Here is a 14,231-nt window from a genome sequence, read left to right as displayed (position 1 = left end):
CTGTAGTTACCGGGTGTTGCCACCGTTACAAGACACATACACTATAGTATTATATAAACACTTGACGAAACACAATGTACATTTTAAACACTTCAACCACCAGTAGAAGTATCATTAATGAAATCATAATAAAAAATATATATTGAACATGTCTATATTTTTGTTTTATCCTAATCCAATGTTTTATTTAACATAAGAGTAATGCAAATATTGATATAGTGCTATTTGTGATTAATTTGTGACTAATATAAAAGTGCTATTAATATTATGGGACAATTCTAACCAGTTATAATCTAAATGGCCTATATGTGTGAATATATAACATAACAAACGTGAGCACATACCCTGGAAAAACCCAGTTAATCATTCTGAATGGCCTCAGTGCAGAAACTTGATTCTTCTGTTCTTTCCTTACGGTCAAAGCAGTAAAAACTTCTTCATGTTTCCTCTTAGTAATACTTTATATATGTCATTAAAGTCTTTAAAATGACATTTACACTATGGTTATTTGTTTTGGTAAAATTGTATTAGATCATAAATGATTAACCATAGACTTGAAGGTCTGTAAATATATTTTTTATATCATGTACTCAGTAACTCAGCATCAAAGTAAATAAACAGAATATCAATGAAAGAGCTTATTAAGAAGTTTTGTTTGACGTGTCATGTTTGAGTTTCATCTTTTCAGTCACTGGGCTGGTCCAATGGCTGTTGAAATTTTCATTTACTGTTCACATGCAATTCTAGTGCAAAATATTAAAAAAATAAGTATATTTTGATCAATCTAACACAAAAATTAAAAAATAAATATATTAGTTTATTTTGGTCGTACAAAAATAATGCTTTAATGAGTTTTTGTTCAGGGAAAGTCCAGCTGCCTGTGATGTTCACAATGTTTTGGACAGATGTGTCCGACCCGTCGCTCTTCTTTCTGTTTTCTTCTCTCTGTTCTGCACACATCTTGATCATTATTGCAGCGATGTACCAGGATGGGATCTTTAATGGCAGGTGTTTTATTCATCAACAACTTCTGGAGAATGCGCTTGTCTGAATGCTCTTTCTGAAAGTCATCTTCATACACCTTTAGCTGAGACAGAGAGATTTTCCATTAATACAACGAAGAAAGCACTTAACAATAAGGTTTCATTTGTTAACATTATTTAACCCCTTCAGACCCTGCGTCCACTGGAATGGACATCACATGTTTTGTTGAAACTAATAAAATTGCTGATCAACAAAGCCATTCAGAATTTCAGAAAGCTCCCGAGTGCCCCCTGAAGGAAAGTAACTATATAATCCATCTACACTCTAGTCTAGTCTAAAATATATTGGGTTGTTTTAACCTATAGTTAGGTCAAATATGGACAATCCGAACAGTTGGGTTAATTTTAAGCATAGGTGGGTAACAACACTCCAGGATAGTGTTATTTATAACCCAACAGTTAGGTTTTCCCATATTTGACTCAACTATGGGTTAAAACAACCAAGGGTTTTTTTAGAGTGTAGTGACATCTGGCGCCCGATGGTAGCACTTCATCAGAAATAGTTTGTGTAATGTGCACACTGATTACCTGCTCGTGCAACAGCGCCATCTGTTGACGCATCTCCCCCTCTCTGCGCCGCAGCCTCTTATTCTCCTGCAGCATACGCGTGTGATCCTTCTGTTCAGTTTTATAATCAGCCTCATAAATTTTTGTCTGTTTTGGATAGAGTCAATATATAGAGTCAGTTGTAGAAAATTTAACTCCAAAATGAACAGAGAAAATCTACAATAGTTAAACAGTACAGTACAACCCTACTGAAAAATCCAGCTAAAACGAGCATAAGCTGGTAGCTGGTTTAAGATGGCAGTAGCTGGTTTAAGCTGGTCCTCCCAGCCTGGCAAAGCTGGTTAAGCTGGTGGGTCAGCTGATCTTAAAAAGCTCTGCTTAAAAAGTGACCAAAACACAGCTAGACCAGCTTGCTACACCAGCTGTTAACAAGCTGGAAGACCAGCTAAAACCAGCTCACCAGCTTATGCTGGTCTTAGCTGGATTTTTCAGTAGGGAACAGTTCAGTTGACATTGTTTTTGCGATAATTAAGCTACAATAATTCTCAAGTTCTTGCTCTAACATTAGATTTTGCCGCATTATTATTTCTGATATGTTATTTAAATTGTTTCTAAGTGTACTGTACTGTTGTAGTGTTTGCATTATATGTGTTGCATTATACATGATACTGATTTTAATGTTAGAAGTCCTTAAAAAGGTAATTTTTTCAATGCAAATAAATGGGTTTTTTTACATTTATAGTTGCAATGAAATTGAAATGAAAAACTATATATATATATATATATATATATATATATATATATATATATATATATATATATGAAGAGTTTGGTTCCAAAACGCGATAAACGCCATTTTTGAAAAAAATGAGTTAATGCCAGAATCAGTATTATATCAGGTCAGTAGTTAAAAGTAAATTCTTAATTTTACGCAAAATCCAATATCCGCCGTGTTATTCTGTCATCTTTTCTCCCTTTTTTCCGAAAATGCGATAAACGCCACTCCCCCTTTTTTACAGAACGCAATAAATCCTACAGCGCACCATTCACGCAATGTAAACAAACAATGGCGGACGCGCTGAGTCCACGGAGTCCTAGTTTTCCTCATCTACTTTGTACTTCGTGATCAACAAACAAAACAAAATAATACTTTAATTGCATCGCTAAACCTGTGATGGTTTTCTGTGATGGGAAAGAAACGTAAGCCATCAACATGTAATAATTTCCCTGAGAGGCACTCGGGAGACGGGTGCTTGTTCTCCCGACAGCATCAAGCTTCTCATGCTAAAACATTGACCCCAGAGGATCTTATGAAAAACTTTCCATAATTTTACTCAAAGTCAACGAAAATCGAGCAGGACCAAAAACATTTTACAGCTGATCGCTGTGAAAGACGTTAAACGAAGACGTCAAGTATAAGCGCAGCAATGACAGTGTTCTTAATATGACAAAGTAAGTGTTTTGATTAATAACATTAATGTTTATATTTTTAATTAGTGTCTACAACTAGTCAACTAAATGAATATAACATGGCAAAGATTAATGCACATTTATATAGGCTATTGATTCAATAGATTTATAGCATTTTGAATAAAAACTTGTCATTGATTTATTGCATTTTGTGGAAAAAATAATCCGTTTTTATAATAAATCTTTGAAAATCAAGTTATGGAATTGAACTTTTTTATGTTTTTATAACCTAAAGATGCTATGTGAAAGTTTGTAACAGAAAATAGTTGTTTTCATCTTGTCACTTTCTTGGTATAGAAAACACGTTTTTACCAAAATTTGTCAAAATGGATTTATCTGTGAGCTTCATTATTTTTAAAAAATTTGTGTGTGCTCATAATCTTTAATCAAAAATGCAAATCTCCTCCCCTCCTCAAAACGATCTCTCTTCACTTCCGGTCATAAGTATGGCAGGTGGGCGGGGTCCGTAGAAGATCGCAGCGGTTAGCAATTAGCAACACGACCCAACTTCAAACGATCCAATCAGATCTCGATGGACAAATTCAAATCCAGCCCTGCCTTATTTCATCTCAAAAGGCATTTCATTCGGATATACGTCACCACGGGGAAAATAAGGCAATCGCTACTTCCGTTTCATGGTGACTTTAAAGTGTCAACATTTAAGGTTTGTGCATAACTTTGTTGTGTATGTAAATGGTAAGTTACTGTATATTTAAACAGAAACACTAAAGACAAGTACATATATTTTATGTAAAACTACTAACACAGTCAGTCAACCCATCACATGAATAAATGCCAACATCCACTAGGGGAAGCTGTTTATTCACTGTATTCACAGTATTCTCTCTCTCTCTCTCTCTCTCTCTCTCTCTCTCTCTCATGTTCACACTCACCTGACACCGCAGAGCCTCCAGCTGTTCCTTAAGATCCCGCACTTCTCTCCCGGCATTGCTGTCATTCTCCTGTCCAGTGCCAGACAGTCTACGCCCGGATTTTGTACTTGTGGACACAGAAAGCCCAGAAGTGGACCGCACATCTACAGAAGGCTTAGCAGCAACATCTGTGGTCTTCTACACGCCGAAAATGACAAAAACAAGAACGATAAACAAAAGTCCCTTAACGAAAGTTCTTTGTACCATTGACTTTCTTCACTCACTTGTGTCCCTAAAGTCCATTGGTTGATGTCAGTCTGGTGCAGGCGACTCTCCAGCAGTCTGATGTACTCCTGAAGGTGCTGGTTCTTCTTCAGTTCCTGCATTAACGTGTGCTCGTAATACTCCCTCTTATTCTACACATAAAGTATTCGCACAAATGTCAGGTCCTGTTCATTTATCCACTACAATATTACACTTTGAATAGCAATAAACATACAAAAATCACAAACAATGGATCATATTTAAAAAAAAATGTCCAAAGAGACTACAAAGAGTATGGTATCATATAAGAACCTTTATAAATACCACAATGTTTATTATTTACTCCGTCTATTAACTTTGAAAAGTAAAGAAGCAGGCAATCAAATAAGACCTCGGGCTTTAGTTACTTTGAGTTTTAATTGTACACAATGGATCTAACCAAGAATGGCACCAAACAACTCTCTTTAGATGTGATTATTTTTGATCAGAGAGTCTATGGAGCGCATCGGATGGATTTCTGCTTTTCATAATTCTGATTTTTTTAACTTTAGCAGGGGCGGCAAATAGCAGAGGACACCTGTAAAACAGCATTACATTTCTGGCTCTTGAGCGTGCGGAGAAATCATCTCATCGAATTATTCAAACAGGATACTACAGCCTGAACTCCTCTGGCTTTCTTCAGGTGTACAGTAGACCTCTCCAGATATAATAAATGAGATGAGAGGCGACTCATCAGATTACTTTTCCTTCACTCAGTACCTTTCATCTGCTTGATGTGACCTTACTTGTACATGCTGTGGCCGGTTGCATAAAACTTAAAGGGATACTTCACCGATTTAGCATTCAGCTTTGTATCTGTAGAAACCTGGCAGTATTACTGAATGACCATGTTTCCAACCCTCATTTCCCCCTGAGAGGAGAGATATCTGCATTTTGGTTCTGCAAAAAAGTCCTCCGATGATGCAAAAATCGTCATATTACATCATCGGAGGACTTTTTTGCAGAACCAAAATGCAGATATCTCTCCTCTCAGGGGGAAATGAGGGAGGGAAACATGGTCATTCAGTAATACTGCCGGGTTTCTACAGATACAAAGCTGAATGCTAAATCGGTGAAGTATCCCTTTAAAGACTAGTCTTTAAAGTTAGTCATGAATTTTTTTGTTCAAGACTGATCATAACTGTTTTAAGTATGTTACATAGAAAGGTAGATTGGTCTAATTTAAATCCAAATAATAAGACTGATTAGCCCTGACTACTTGCTAGTTAGTCAGAATCATTCTTAAGACGCAGTCTTAATGTCACGGCTATGTTTATGCAACCGGCCCCAGATCTTTCATAAGTTCCAGCTTTGAAAACCTCACACTGCTTTTTTGTTTAGTTTTTTGGCTGCTTTGGTGACATTTAACAATGACATTTGGTTTGGGTTTTCTGCTGTTTAGTTTCTATGAGTTTAAACTATAAAGTAGTTTTGAAAGACTGGACCTTCAGGTAGTCCCTTTATAAACTCTGTTTGCATGATAGTGCTTTAAAATCCCACATATGAAAGCATTCATCTTTCTCTAAACATTATTCATTCATAGCTGACACGCACTATTAAATGATGCAATTCGGCAGTGCTTTCTTCTGATATACTCATAAACTTCTTGATGTGATTTATGGTTTACTGTCAATAATGTTTATTATAATATTCTTATAGTTATTTTAATAATATGATATATTCTTAACTGAATTCTTCTTCTTGATGGGAGATTTGTGGTTATACGTGCCACTGTGTAAACACAGCCTCACAAACAGTTACACTTTTTTTTAAATCATTGTGCATAGAGCCTATCAGACCGGCCATGGGTTATTTTATTACTGCTTAGCTCCATGGCCATTTTGCTATACCAGAATTGTTGCTTAACCCCTGATTTACACTGCACGAGTCTGCGGCGCATTAGGGCTCTGGAGAGGCAACCGGAACTGATCGTGGTCATTCGAGGCAAAGCTTGTGTTTACACCAGTTGCGCCACGTCACATTTTGAAAGCGCCACAGAAGCTGTTCTCTGTGCCGATTCGTTAAAGTTTGGCACCTAGTCTATTTTTGACATTATTTCAAATGTAGGGGGGCAGTATGCGTGCTCATAATGGAAGCAACATGCTCATTTTTTCCAGGCGCATCCGCATCACATCGAGTTAAAGGCTCTGTCCCAAATGGTGCACTTCATGTGGACTTTCGCTCTCGTGTCCTTAAATTGCGTGTGCTCGCTTAGTCTAAGTGTCCCTAGGGTGTCCCATCTGTCATTTTTACGCCTTGAAGTGTGCTCATCAGCGCCCCCTTTGCTCCCTTGATGCGGTCTTTGGCGAAGCCCGCACTGCAGCAGGCTTAACGCACTTTACATTGTGATCAGATCAATGAGACGATGGAAGGGAGAAGTTTACACTGATGGACAACTTCTCTTTTTATTTCCGGCGTGACGCTCGATTTTGTCCCAAAATGCGACTCCGGTACGCCCTCTTGGACTTGCGTCAAGGGTCCCTAAGCTCTGCACTACATGATGTCATCAAACTGTGGACTCTGAGAAGGTCCACAAGTCCAGAGTGTGGCATTTGGGACAGAGCCAAAAACATTTCAACTTTTCAGAATGCCGCAAGCGCACCGCAGGTCATTTGAAAAGAACCTACGCGCCTAAGCGTTTTGAACGTTTTGTGAGCGGCCACTAAGAAAGATAAACTAAAGAAATGAATTGAAATCATTCTCTGTGGTAATCAATATTATGGCACAATGCTGTTGATAGAGCTTAACTTGTACCATAACATAAGCATAAAAACTTGTATGACGTGTATGCACATATATACCTGTTCATGTTCGACTTTGAGGAGAAGTCTGCTGTTAAGCTGTTTTAGGGATGAGCTCTCCTCTTCAAGAGCTGATACACGCTGCTGGAGACCAATACTTGTGCTGTGATAGATGTGATCCCACTCCTCATTCAGTTTCATCAGCTAATACACACACAAACACACACACACAGGTCTGTTAAAATCATGGAGGGAACTTTCTTATTGTAAGCAATAAACATACACCTGGAAGACGTCTATTTGTTGTCTGCATTTACATCTGCAAGTTGATTGTTTGCTCATCAGCAATACTGTGCTGTATCGCGAATAAGTCAGAGCTGAAGGGCATTGTTAGGCATGACACAAAGCTGAGTCAAGCTTTATTTCACTAACCTCGAGAACCTTATTGCTTTTATAAAACAATTACCACACTATACAAATATTAAAGCATATATACTGTATATGTATGAATGCAACTTTCATGAAGTAAAATCACTAAGGGGCGGTTTCCCAGACAGTTCTTCAGCCTAGTCTTACAGATCGAAAACAACTTCTGCATGTTTTATCATAAATAAAATAAATAAAACAGAGCAATGTCCAAGGATCTTTAAGATCTGGCAAATGAAGGAGGAGTAAAACAATCAGTAAGATAAGATGGGGCTTGATCATTAAGAGCTTTAAAAAAAACATAATTTTTAAACTAGATTATTAATAAAGGGATATCCAAATGAAGGGACAATTGAACTGGTGTAACACTTCATATCATATTTATGCTCAACAACCTTGCAGCTACAGTGAAAAGAAAAAGTATGTGAACTCATAGGAATTAACTGGTTTTCTATAGTGATTTGCTAGAAAATGTGATCTGATCCTCATCTAGTTCACAACAATAGACAAACACAATGTGTATAAGCTGACAACACACATATAATTGTATGTTCTTGTTTTTTTGTTAAACAGTCATTAAACATTCACAGTGCTGGAGGAAAATGAAAGTGAACCCTTAGACTAATTCCTTTAATAAAAGAAAATTTGTGTCAGAAGCTGGCAAACTGGAGTCCAATTAATACAATGAGTTTAAAGGTGTGGTTTAGTGATATATTGATTGATATAAAGACATTCAAACATTTTAAGATTGCTGTCCTTAAGAATCATCAGATCTTATGAACCATAAGGCTGAAAAGGGATACAAAACAATCTAACAGTTAAATACTGTAGCTACCCTTCCTAGAAGTGGGCACACGCCAAGATGACTCCTAATGCACAACCCAGAATACTCACTGAAGTAAAGAAGAACCCACAAGTTGTTCCAAGACATCATTGGAACTGGCACACATCTCTTTTCATTAGTCTACCATACGTAAATCTTTGAACAGGCATGGTCTCAATGACAGAACACTACGGAGGAAGCCGCTGCTCTCCTGAAAAACATTGCTAGGAGCCTGAAGTGTGCAAAAGAGCCCCAGTGCTACTGGGAAAATATTTTATGGACTGATGAAACAAAAGTTGAATTGTTCGGGAAAAAGGGCACAGCTTACCAACATCAAAACATCATCCCAACAGTGAAGTATGGTGTAGGTAACATCATGATTTGGGCATGCTTTGCTGCCTCAGGGCCAGGACCATCGAGGGGAAATTTATTCCCAAGTTTAACAAAATATCCTACAGGATAATGTCAGGGTGGCTGTCCGCCAGTTGAGGCTTAGTAGAAGTTGGTTGATGCAGCCGGACAAAGACTACACCAAATTGAATGCACCAAAGACTGGTCCAGACCCTAACCTCATAGAAATGACCTTAAGCGAGCGGTTCACACCAGAAACCCTACAAATGTGTCTGAGCTGAAGTGGTTTTGAAAGGGAAATTATTTCTGAAAGATGTGCAGGTCTGATTCAAAACTACTGAAAGCGTTTGCTTGAACTAATTGCTGCCAAAGCAGCTTCAACTTGCTATTAAATCCAAGGGTTCACTTAAATTTTCCACCAGCACTATGAATGTTTAATGGGTGTTTTCAAAAAAAAAAAAAAACATAAGAAACTAGAATTATGTGTGTGTTGTCAGCTTATACACATTGTGTTTGTCTATTGTTGTGACCTAGATGAGGATCAGATCACATTTTATGGCAAATCCTTGTAGAAAACCTGTTCATTCCTATGGGTTCACATACTTTTTCTTGCCACTGTATATTTTGTACCATCTGCAGGGGTGCAGTGAATGCCTGTAAATAACAGTTTTAAAATAATATGTAATTGATTAAAACGTATATTATCAACAGAATTCATTTGCATGGTCAAGCATCTAGCTCAGAGCCCAGAAAGACATCAAGGTTTCTGACCTTGGAGGAATTTGAAATCCTCATGACACCCTCTTTCTGATTTACCTGTCTATATCTTATACAATCTAAGGCCGTCCCTTACAAAAATCAACCATGGTTCTGTTTGGTTCTTCATACTACCGTATATTCAATTCATGGTTACCAGAAATTATCTGTGGTTTTGTTATAGTAAATAGTGTTTAACTGTGGTTTAACAATGGTTTTAGAAGTGGTAATAAACATTACTAAACTTTGTATAGAACTTTGGTTTGTGGTTTGCATGTTTTTTACCTCTTTGTTGAGTCGGCGGAGTTCAGTGTTTTTGTTGAGGAGTTGAAGTTTCTCTTCATCAGATGAGGTGATAGACATGCTTTCTGTGATGAGGGTTAACTCTTCTCCTCCACACAGTGATGACTCCACCTGTGTTGTATCCTCCACCTGTCTAACACACATTTTCTTCCTTTATTTGGATCACCAACAACAAAATACAGAATCCAAAAACCAGAAGGAAATAGTTTGTAGAATGACAGGCACCCATAGTTAACATAAATGTACAAGTCCTTATATTTACAACATTTGACACTCAAGGATAGACAAAACAGCTTCATTTTGGCTGAAACCGAACAGAATCTTGCACGTTTTTTTCTATCATTTCTTGCTATCCACCCAACTGCAGTCTTTTAATTACATTCTTGTGTGCATGACCTAGACTTCCAAATACTAAAGTAATTAACTTACAGTTATAATCAAGATGATGGATGGCTTCAACCAATGGTTGATACTTCAACAGTTTGGAAAGATAGGAAGTTTCCAAATACAGATCAAATCAAAAGCCAACCTTAATGAGTTCAAAGCCTCATTTACAATTACAACCTCAGGAGTATTTGGTATGTTTTTGGAAATGATCTCTGTCCAGTGTGTTATGAAAGAACCAGTTCAGTTCAACAGTATTCTGGTAAATCTGACTGTCTTTATGTATTGATTTCAGCTCCTTTCAATCAAATCTACCAGGTGATCATGTCTGGCTACGTACAGTTGTTTTATTTTCCTGTTGATTTTGATGTAACAAACAGTAAGAGATGTACTTTGATGGATTTAATGTTGACAGATTATACATAGTTTGAAGACATTGTATCACACACATGCATACACACACAAACACACGCGCGTACGCTCCTACATACACTTGTTTTCCTCTTACAGTGGGGACTTTCCAATCTGCTGTTGTTTTTATCCTCACCTCTCCCCTGACACCTACACAAACCTTTCTGTACTTTTGCATTTTATTAAGACATTACTTATTATGTTTGTCAAGATAGAGTGCTAGTCCCTCAAAAAGCAGGTGATTACTATTCATTCTGGACTTCTGGTCCCTACAGTGCAGGCAAAACATACAGCCTTGTTTGTTTTCACATTTTAAAGACTTCACAATAACTTCAAGTGCTTTTAAACTCCAATTTGTTTTTTGTAGAAACCCAGCACTACAATTTACAAGCACATTTTGCTTTTCAGTATCTTTTTTTATTCCCAAAGTAGACATCTACATTGTAGATTCTTTATACTCATCACTAACCCATTACTCAGTCCCTTTAGGTGTCTGATTTTCTCCAAAAAGCAAAATCTCTCTACATGACATGAGTAATGGAATTTGATGTTAAAAACAATTAGTCATAACACCTTGCAAAAGACGCATGACATATGATTGATGATTAACACCTAATACTTATGTAATGACACTGTAACATGAAGACTAATGTAAAGTTTCACCTCAAAAGCTACACTCTCAATCATCTGAAATCTGATCACTTATGTTCATAAACTCTACATGCGTACTGCCAGTTCAAAGAGTCTGTTAATGAAAAATAAAAATCTCAATCTAACACCTCATTAAGACTGAAACACATTTCATAGAGATGAGCACTGTTAAAATAGTAAACATTTATAATACTCATTACATCCTCCTCATCAATTACTCATCATCAGGTGAAACTGTAATGAAATATAGACTAATACAAGTTACTGCACGCATACACAAACACATTATCAACACTTTTTATAAATTAAAAAAACTATAAACCAAAGGGGAAGTTTGTGCTAAGATGCGTTTCTGTTCCTTTAACCCCCACTGTAAAAATTTCTGTAGAAATTACAGTATTACTGGGTATTACTGGCAACTAGCTGCCAGTAACTTACTGTAGATTTTACATGTATGTTATTTACTGGCAACAGTTTGTTCAAAGTGGTTTGGTTACAAACACTGCTCAAAATATTTTCCTTTGTGTTGAGCAGAACAAATAAATGAATACAAGTTTGTAACAACATGAGGGAAGTAAATGTTGACAAACTTGTCATTTTTGAGTGAACTATTCCTTTAATGAAACACTTTAACATTAAGGGGCGGTTTCCAGGACAGGGTTTAGATTAATCCAGGACTATTAGGACATTTACTGGTGAGAGGTTATCTAGACTAAAACTATTTTCATTCAGCAGCATTGTATTATCCATCATTATATCATCATTTGATCACGTTCTGCCACTTTTAAATAAAAAAAATCACACCCGATATATCATATCTGTAAAGTATAAATAAGACTTACTCAGACTGATGTGTTGTTCTGGGTTCATTGTTTTCCTCAGGTAAAGATTGCTCTTTGTTTAATGAATCCTCTTCTGATAGTGAAGACTGTAAACTTTCATCCATGATTCCTTAAAATCTGATTATTACTTGAAGTCCTAACCTGGTTCGAAATCCAACCGATATAAGACGTGACGTGTGTTGTAAGCGACTGTACCGCATGTGTTGATTGTAGGGGAAGTTGAAATATAAAGCCCTTCATTAACATGCAAGACATCACAAAGTAGGAAGTAAAACTCAACATGTCACAACAATAAACAATCCACTGCCCTTACTGTAGATCTTCACAAACATTCATAACAACACAATAGAAATAAACACTCCAGTTAACTACAGTAAATATAATATATATTTTATATTATTTGTGAGGATGTTTATTTACAGTATGACTGATCTTATGATATGTCATATTGGTTATTGAAGTGAGATGTAAAATGAGGAAGTGATGTGGGGAATTTCCACTGTACAATCATCTGTTCACTGTGACTTTTCTGAAAGCATCACTGTCCAAAACCAAACCACAATAACTTACTGTCACGGGTGAAAAGACGTCGCTGTCTGTGTCAGGTTATTTCCCATTCTTAAAATATCTGTTGTGTTTTCACAGTTACTATAGTGAATTCGGTTATTGTTAAAAAATGATTTAGTAGGCGAATAGTTCACCCACAAACCACAACTCTTTCATCATTTATCAATGTCTGTCACAAAGAAACACAGGGTGGATCCAAATGTGTAGGTCAGACACAAAAGTTGCTAAACACCACCTCGGTCAAAAATGAGATAATGATATTGACCCAATGCTCTTAGTGTTACAAGACTGCACAGAATGACTTTAATGCAAGGTTAAACCAGAATCATTCACCTAAAATAACAGGCAAGAGGTCATACAAAAGGTCATAAACAATCCAAACAAGGCTAACAAACTAAACAAAGGCAAAACCACGGCTACTTCCCAAATCCAAGCATATCTGTCAACCCTCCCATTTTTCCCGGGATTCTCACATATTTTATCATTCTATCCCGCCAACATCCGGTTTACATAATTTCCCATATTTCTCCCATATTTATAATCTTTCTATAAAAATTCCCACTGGCCGTATTTGATGTTTCTTGCACACACCTACGGTAAAGCAGGCGGCAGTATATCTATAACATATTACTCAAGTTTCTTCATTTTTACAATCAGATTTTTATCAATTGCAATGTTTCTAGTGGAGATTTTTGCAAAAAAAGCTTGCATGCACTTAGAGGGTTTTGCATCTGAGCTTTATTTTGGGATAATCCAGAATCTTAATACAAGCACAGGCAAAAGGTCATAACCGAGGAACAGAAAACCAGCAAGAGTGCTCAGAAATACAGTGTGACAATTACAAAGATGGACTGAATTAACAGGTGTTATTTAACCCACTGCGCAAAGTGACGTCGATATGACGTCTTTTTCATGTAATTTTTGGACGTCCAAATCCGGTCCATAAAAGGGGTTGTTTTCTAATGCCAGGCGACGTCTTTTTTTCGACGTCTTCTGCACGTCTAAATGTTTACATCCGTAGGACCTCCGTGTAAGGAAAAGAGACATGATAAAAGCGAAAAGAATTGTCTCTGCACTTCACCCATCCATTGCAACACCGAAACACTTCGGTCATTTCATGCCGGCCGTGGGATTCGAACTAGCGATCTCTGGAGAATAGGTGAGAATACTGAATGTTAAATTGTTAGTATGGTCATATACTTTTAAAATAACAAACTACACATTTAATTACAGATTTTTAATTGTACATTTAGATGAATTGTATATAATTCAAGAAAGCAGAAAAACAGTACTGTATAAATAATATAGACTATTCGTAAGTATTAATCATGTTGGTACAATAATGCTGATATTTGTAAATAAACACATTTTTATAGGCCTAATCATGTAATATAGACATAGGTATGTAATAGACGTCCAAATGACGTCCAAAGAATCACCCAGTTCAAACGTCAAATGTTGCCCGTAAATATGACGTCCAAGTAGGGTCATGGTTGGACGTCCAAATAGTGGACCTAGTTTGGACGTCGAATAGATGTCCAGAATTGGTCATGGACCGACGGACCCAATATAGTACAGTGTCTATACCCTGTGACTATACAAATCACAACACATAAATAGGAAATGTTTGCATTATTTTGTCACTTATTGGGAGCAGTTTGCTAGCTGGAGCCATTCACTTCCAGTCTTTGTGCTAAGCTAAGCTAACGGGGGCTGCGTCAGTCAGAGTTACAGCACGCATGGATATGAGAAAGGTATGTATGGACTTATCTAACTCTGGG

The 14,231-nt window shown here is 36.9% G+C and overlaps 1 protein-coding gene across 1 annotated transcript; it reads right to left on the bottom strand.

Annotated features, from left to right (window-relative positions):
* Positions 1 to 221: 221 nt before the first annotated feature.
* On the bottom strand, positions 222 to 12,106 carry LOC129422759 (uncharacterized). Its single transcript, XM_055178861.2, has 7 exons — positions 11,884 to 12,106; positions 9,578 to 9,728; positions 6,997 to 7,140; positions 4,177 to 4,308; positions 3,914 to 4,090; positions 1,572 to 1,697; positions 222 to 1,087 (listed from the first exon to the last, which is right to left on the bottom strand). The coding sequence occupies exons 1-7, from the start codon at positions 11,985 to 11,987 to the stop codon at positions 860 to 862; spliced, it is 1,062 nt and encodes a 353-aa protein (XP_055034836.2). The 5' UTR covers positions 11,988 to 12,106; the 3' UTR covers positions 222 to 859.
* Positions 12,107 to 14,231: the final 2,125 nt, after the last annotated feature.

Source organism: Misgurnus anguillicaudatus, chromosome 16 (assembly GCF_027580225.2).
Source record: "Misgurnus anguillicaudatus chromosome 16, ASM2758022v2, whole genome shotgun sequence".
In the NCBI taxonomy this organism is placed as follows: Eukaryota; Metazoa; Chordata; class Actinopteri; order Cypriniformes; family Cobitidae; genus Misgurnus; species Misgurnus anguillicaudatus.
This window is presented reverse-complemented; position numbering and strand designations above follow the sequence as displayed.

Coding starts and splice junctions, on each gene's coding strand:
- LOC129422759 (XM_055178861.2), bottom strand. CDS start 11,987: ATGGATGAAAGTTTACAGTCTTCACTATCAGAAGAGGATTCATTAAAC. Junction 7,141..9,577: donor TCCGCCGACTCAACAAAGAG/GTAAAAAACATG, acceptor TGTGTGTATTAG/CTGATGAAACTGAATGAGGA. Junction 4,309..6,996: donor TCAAAGTCGAACATGAACAG/GTATATATGTGC, acceptor CTTTATGTGTAG/AATAAGAGGGAGTATTACGA.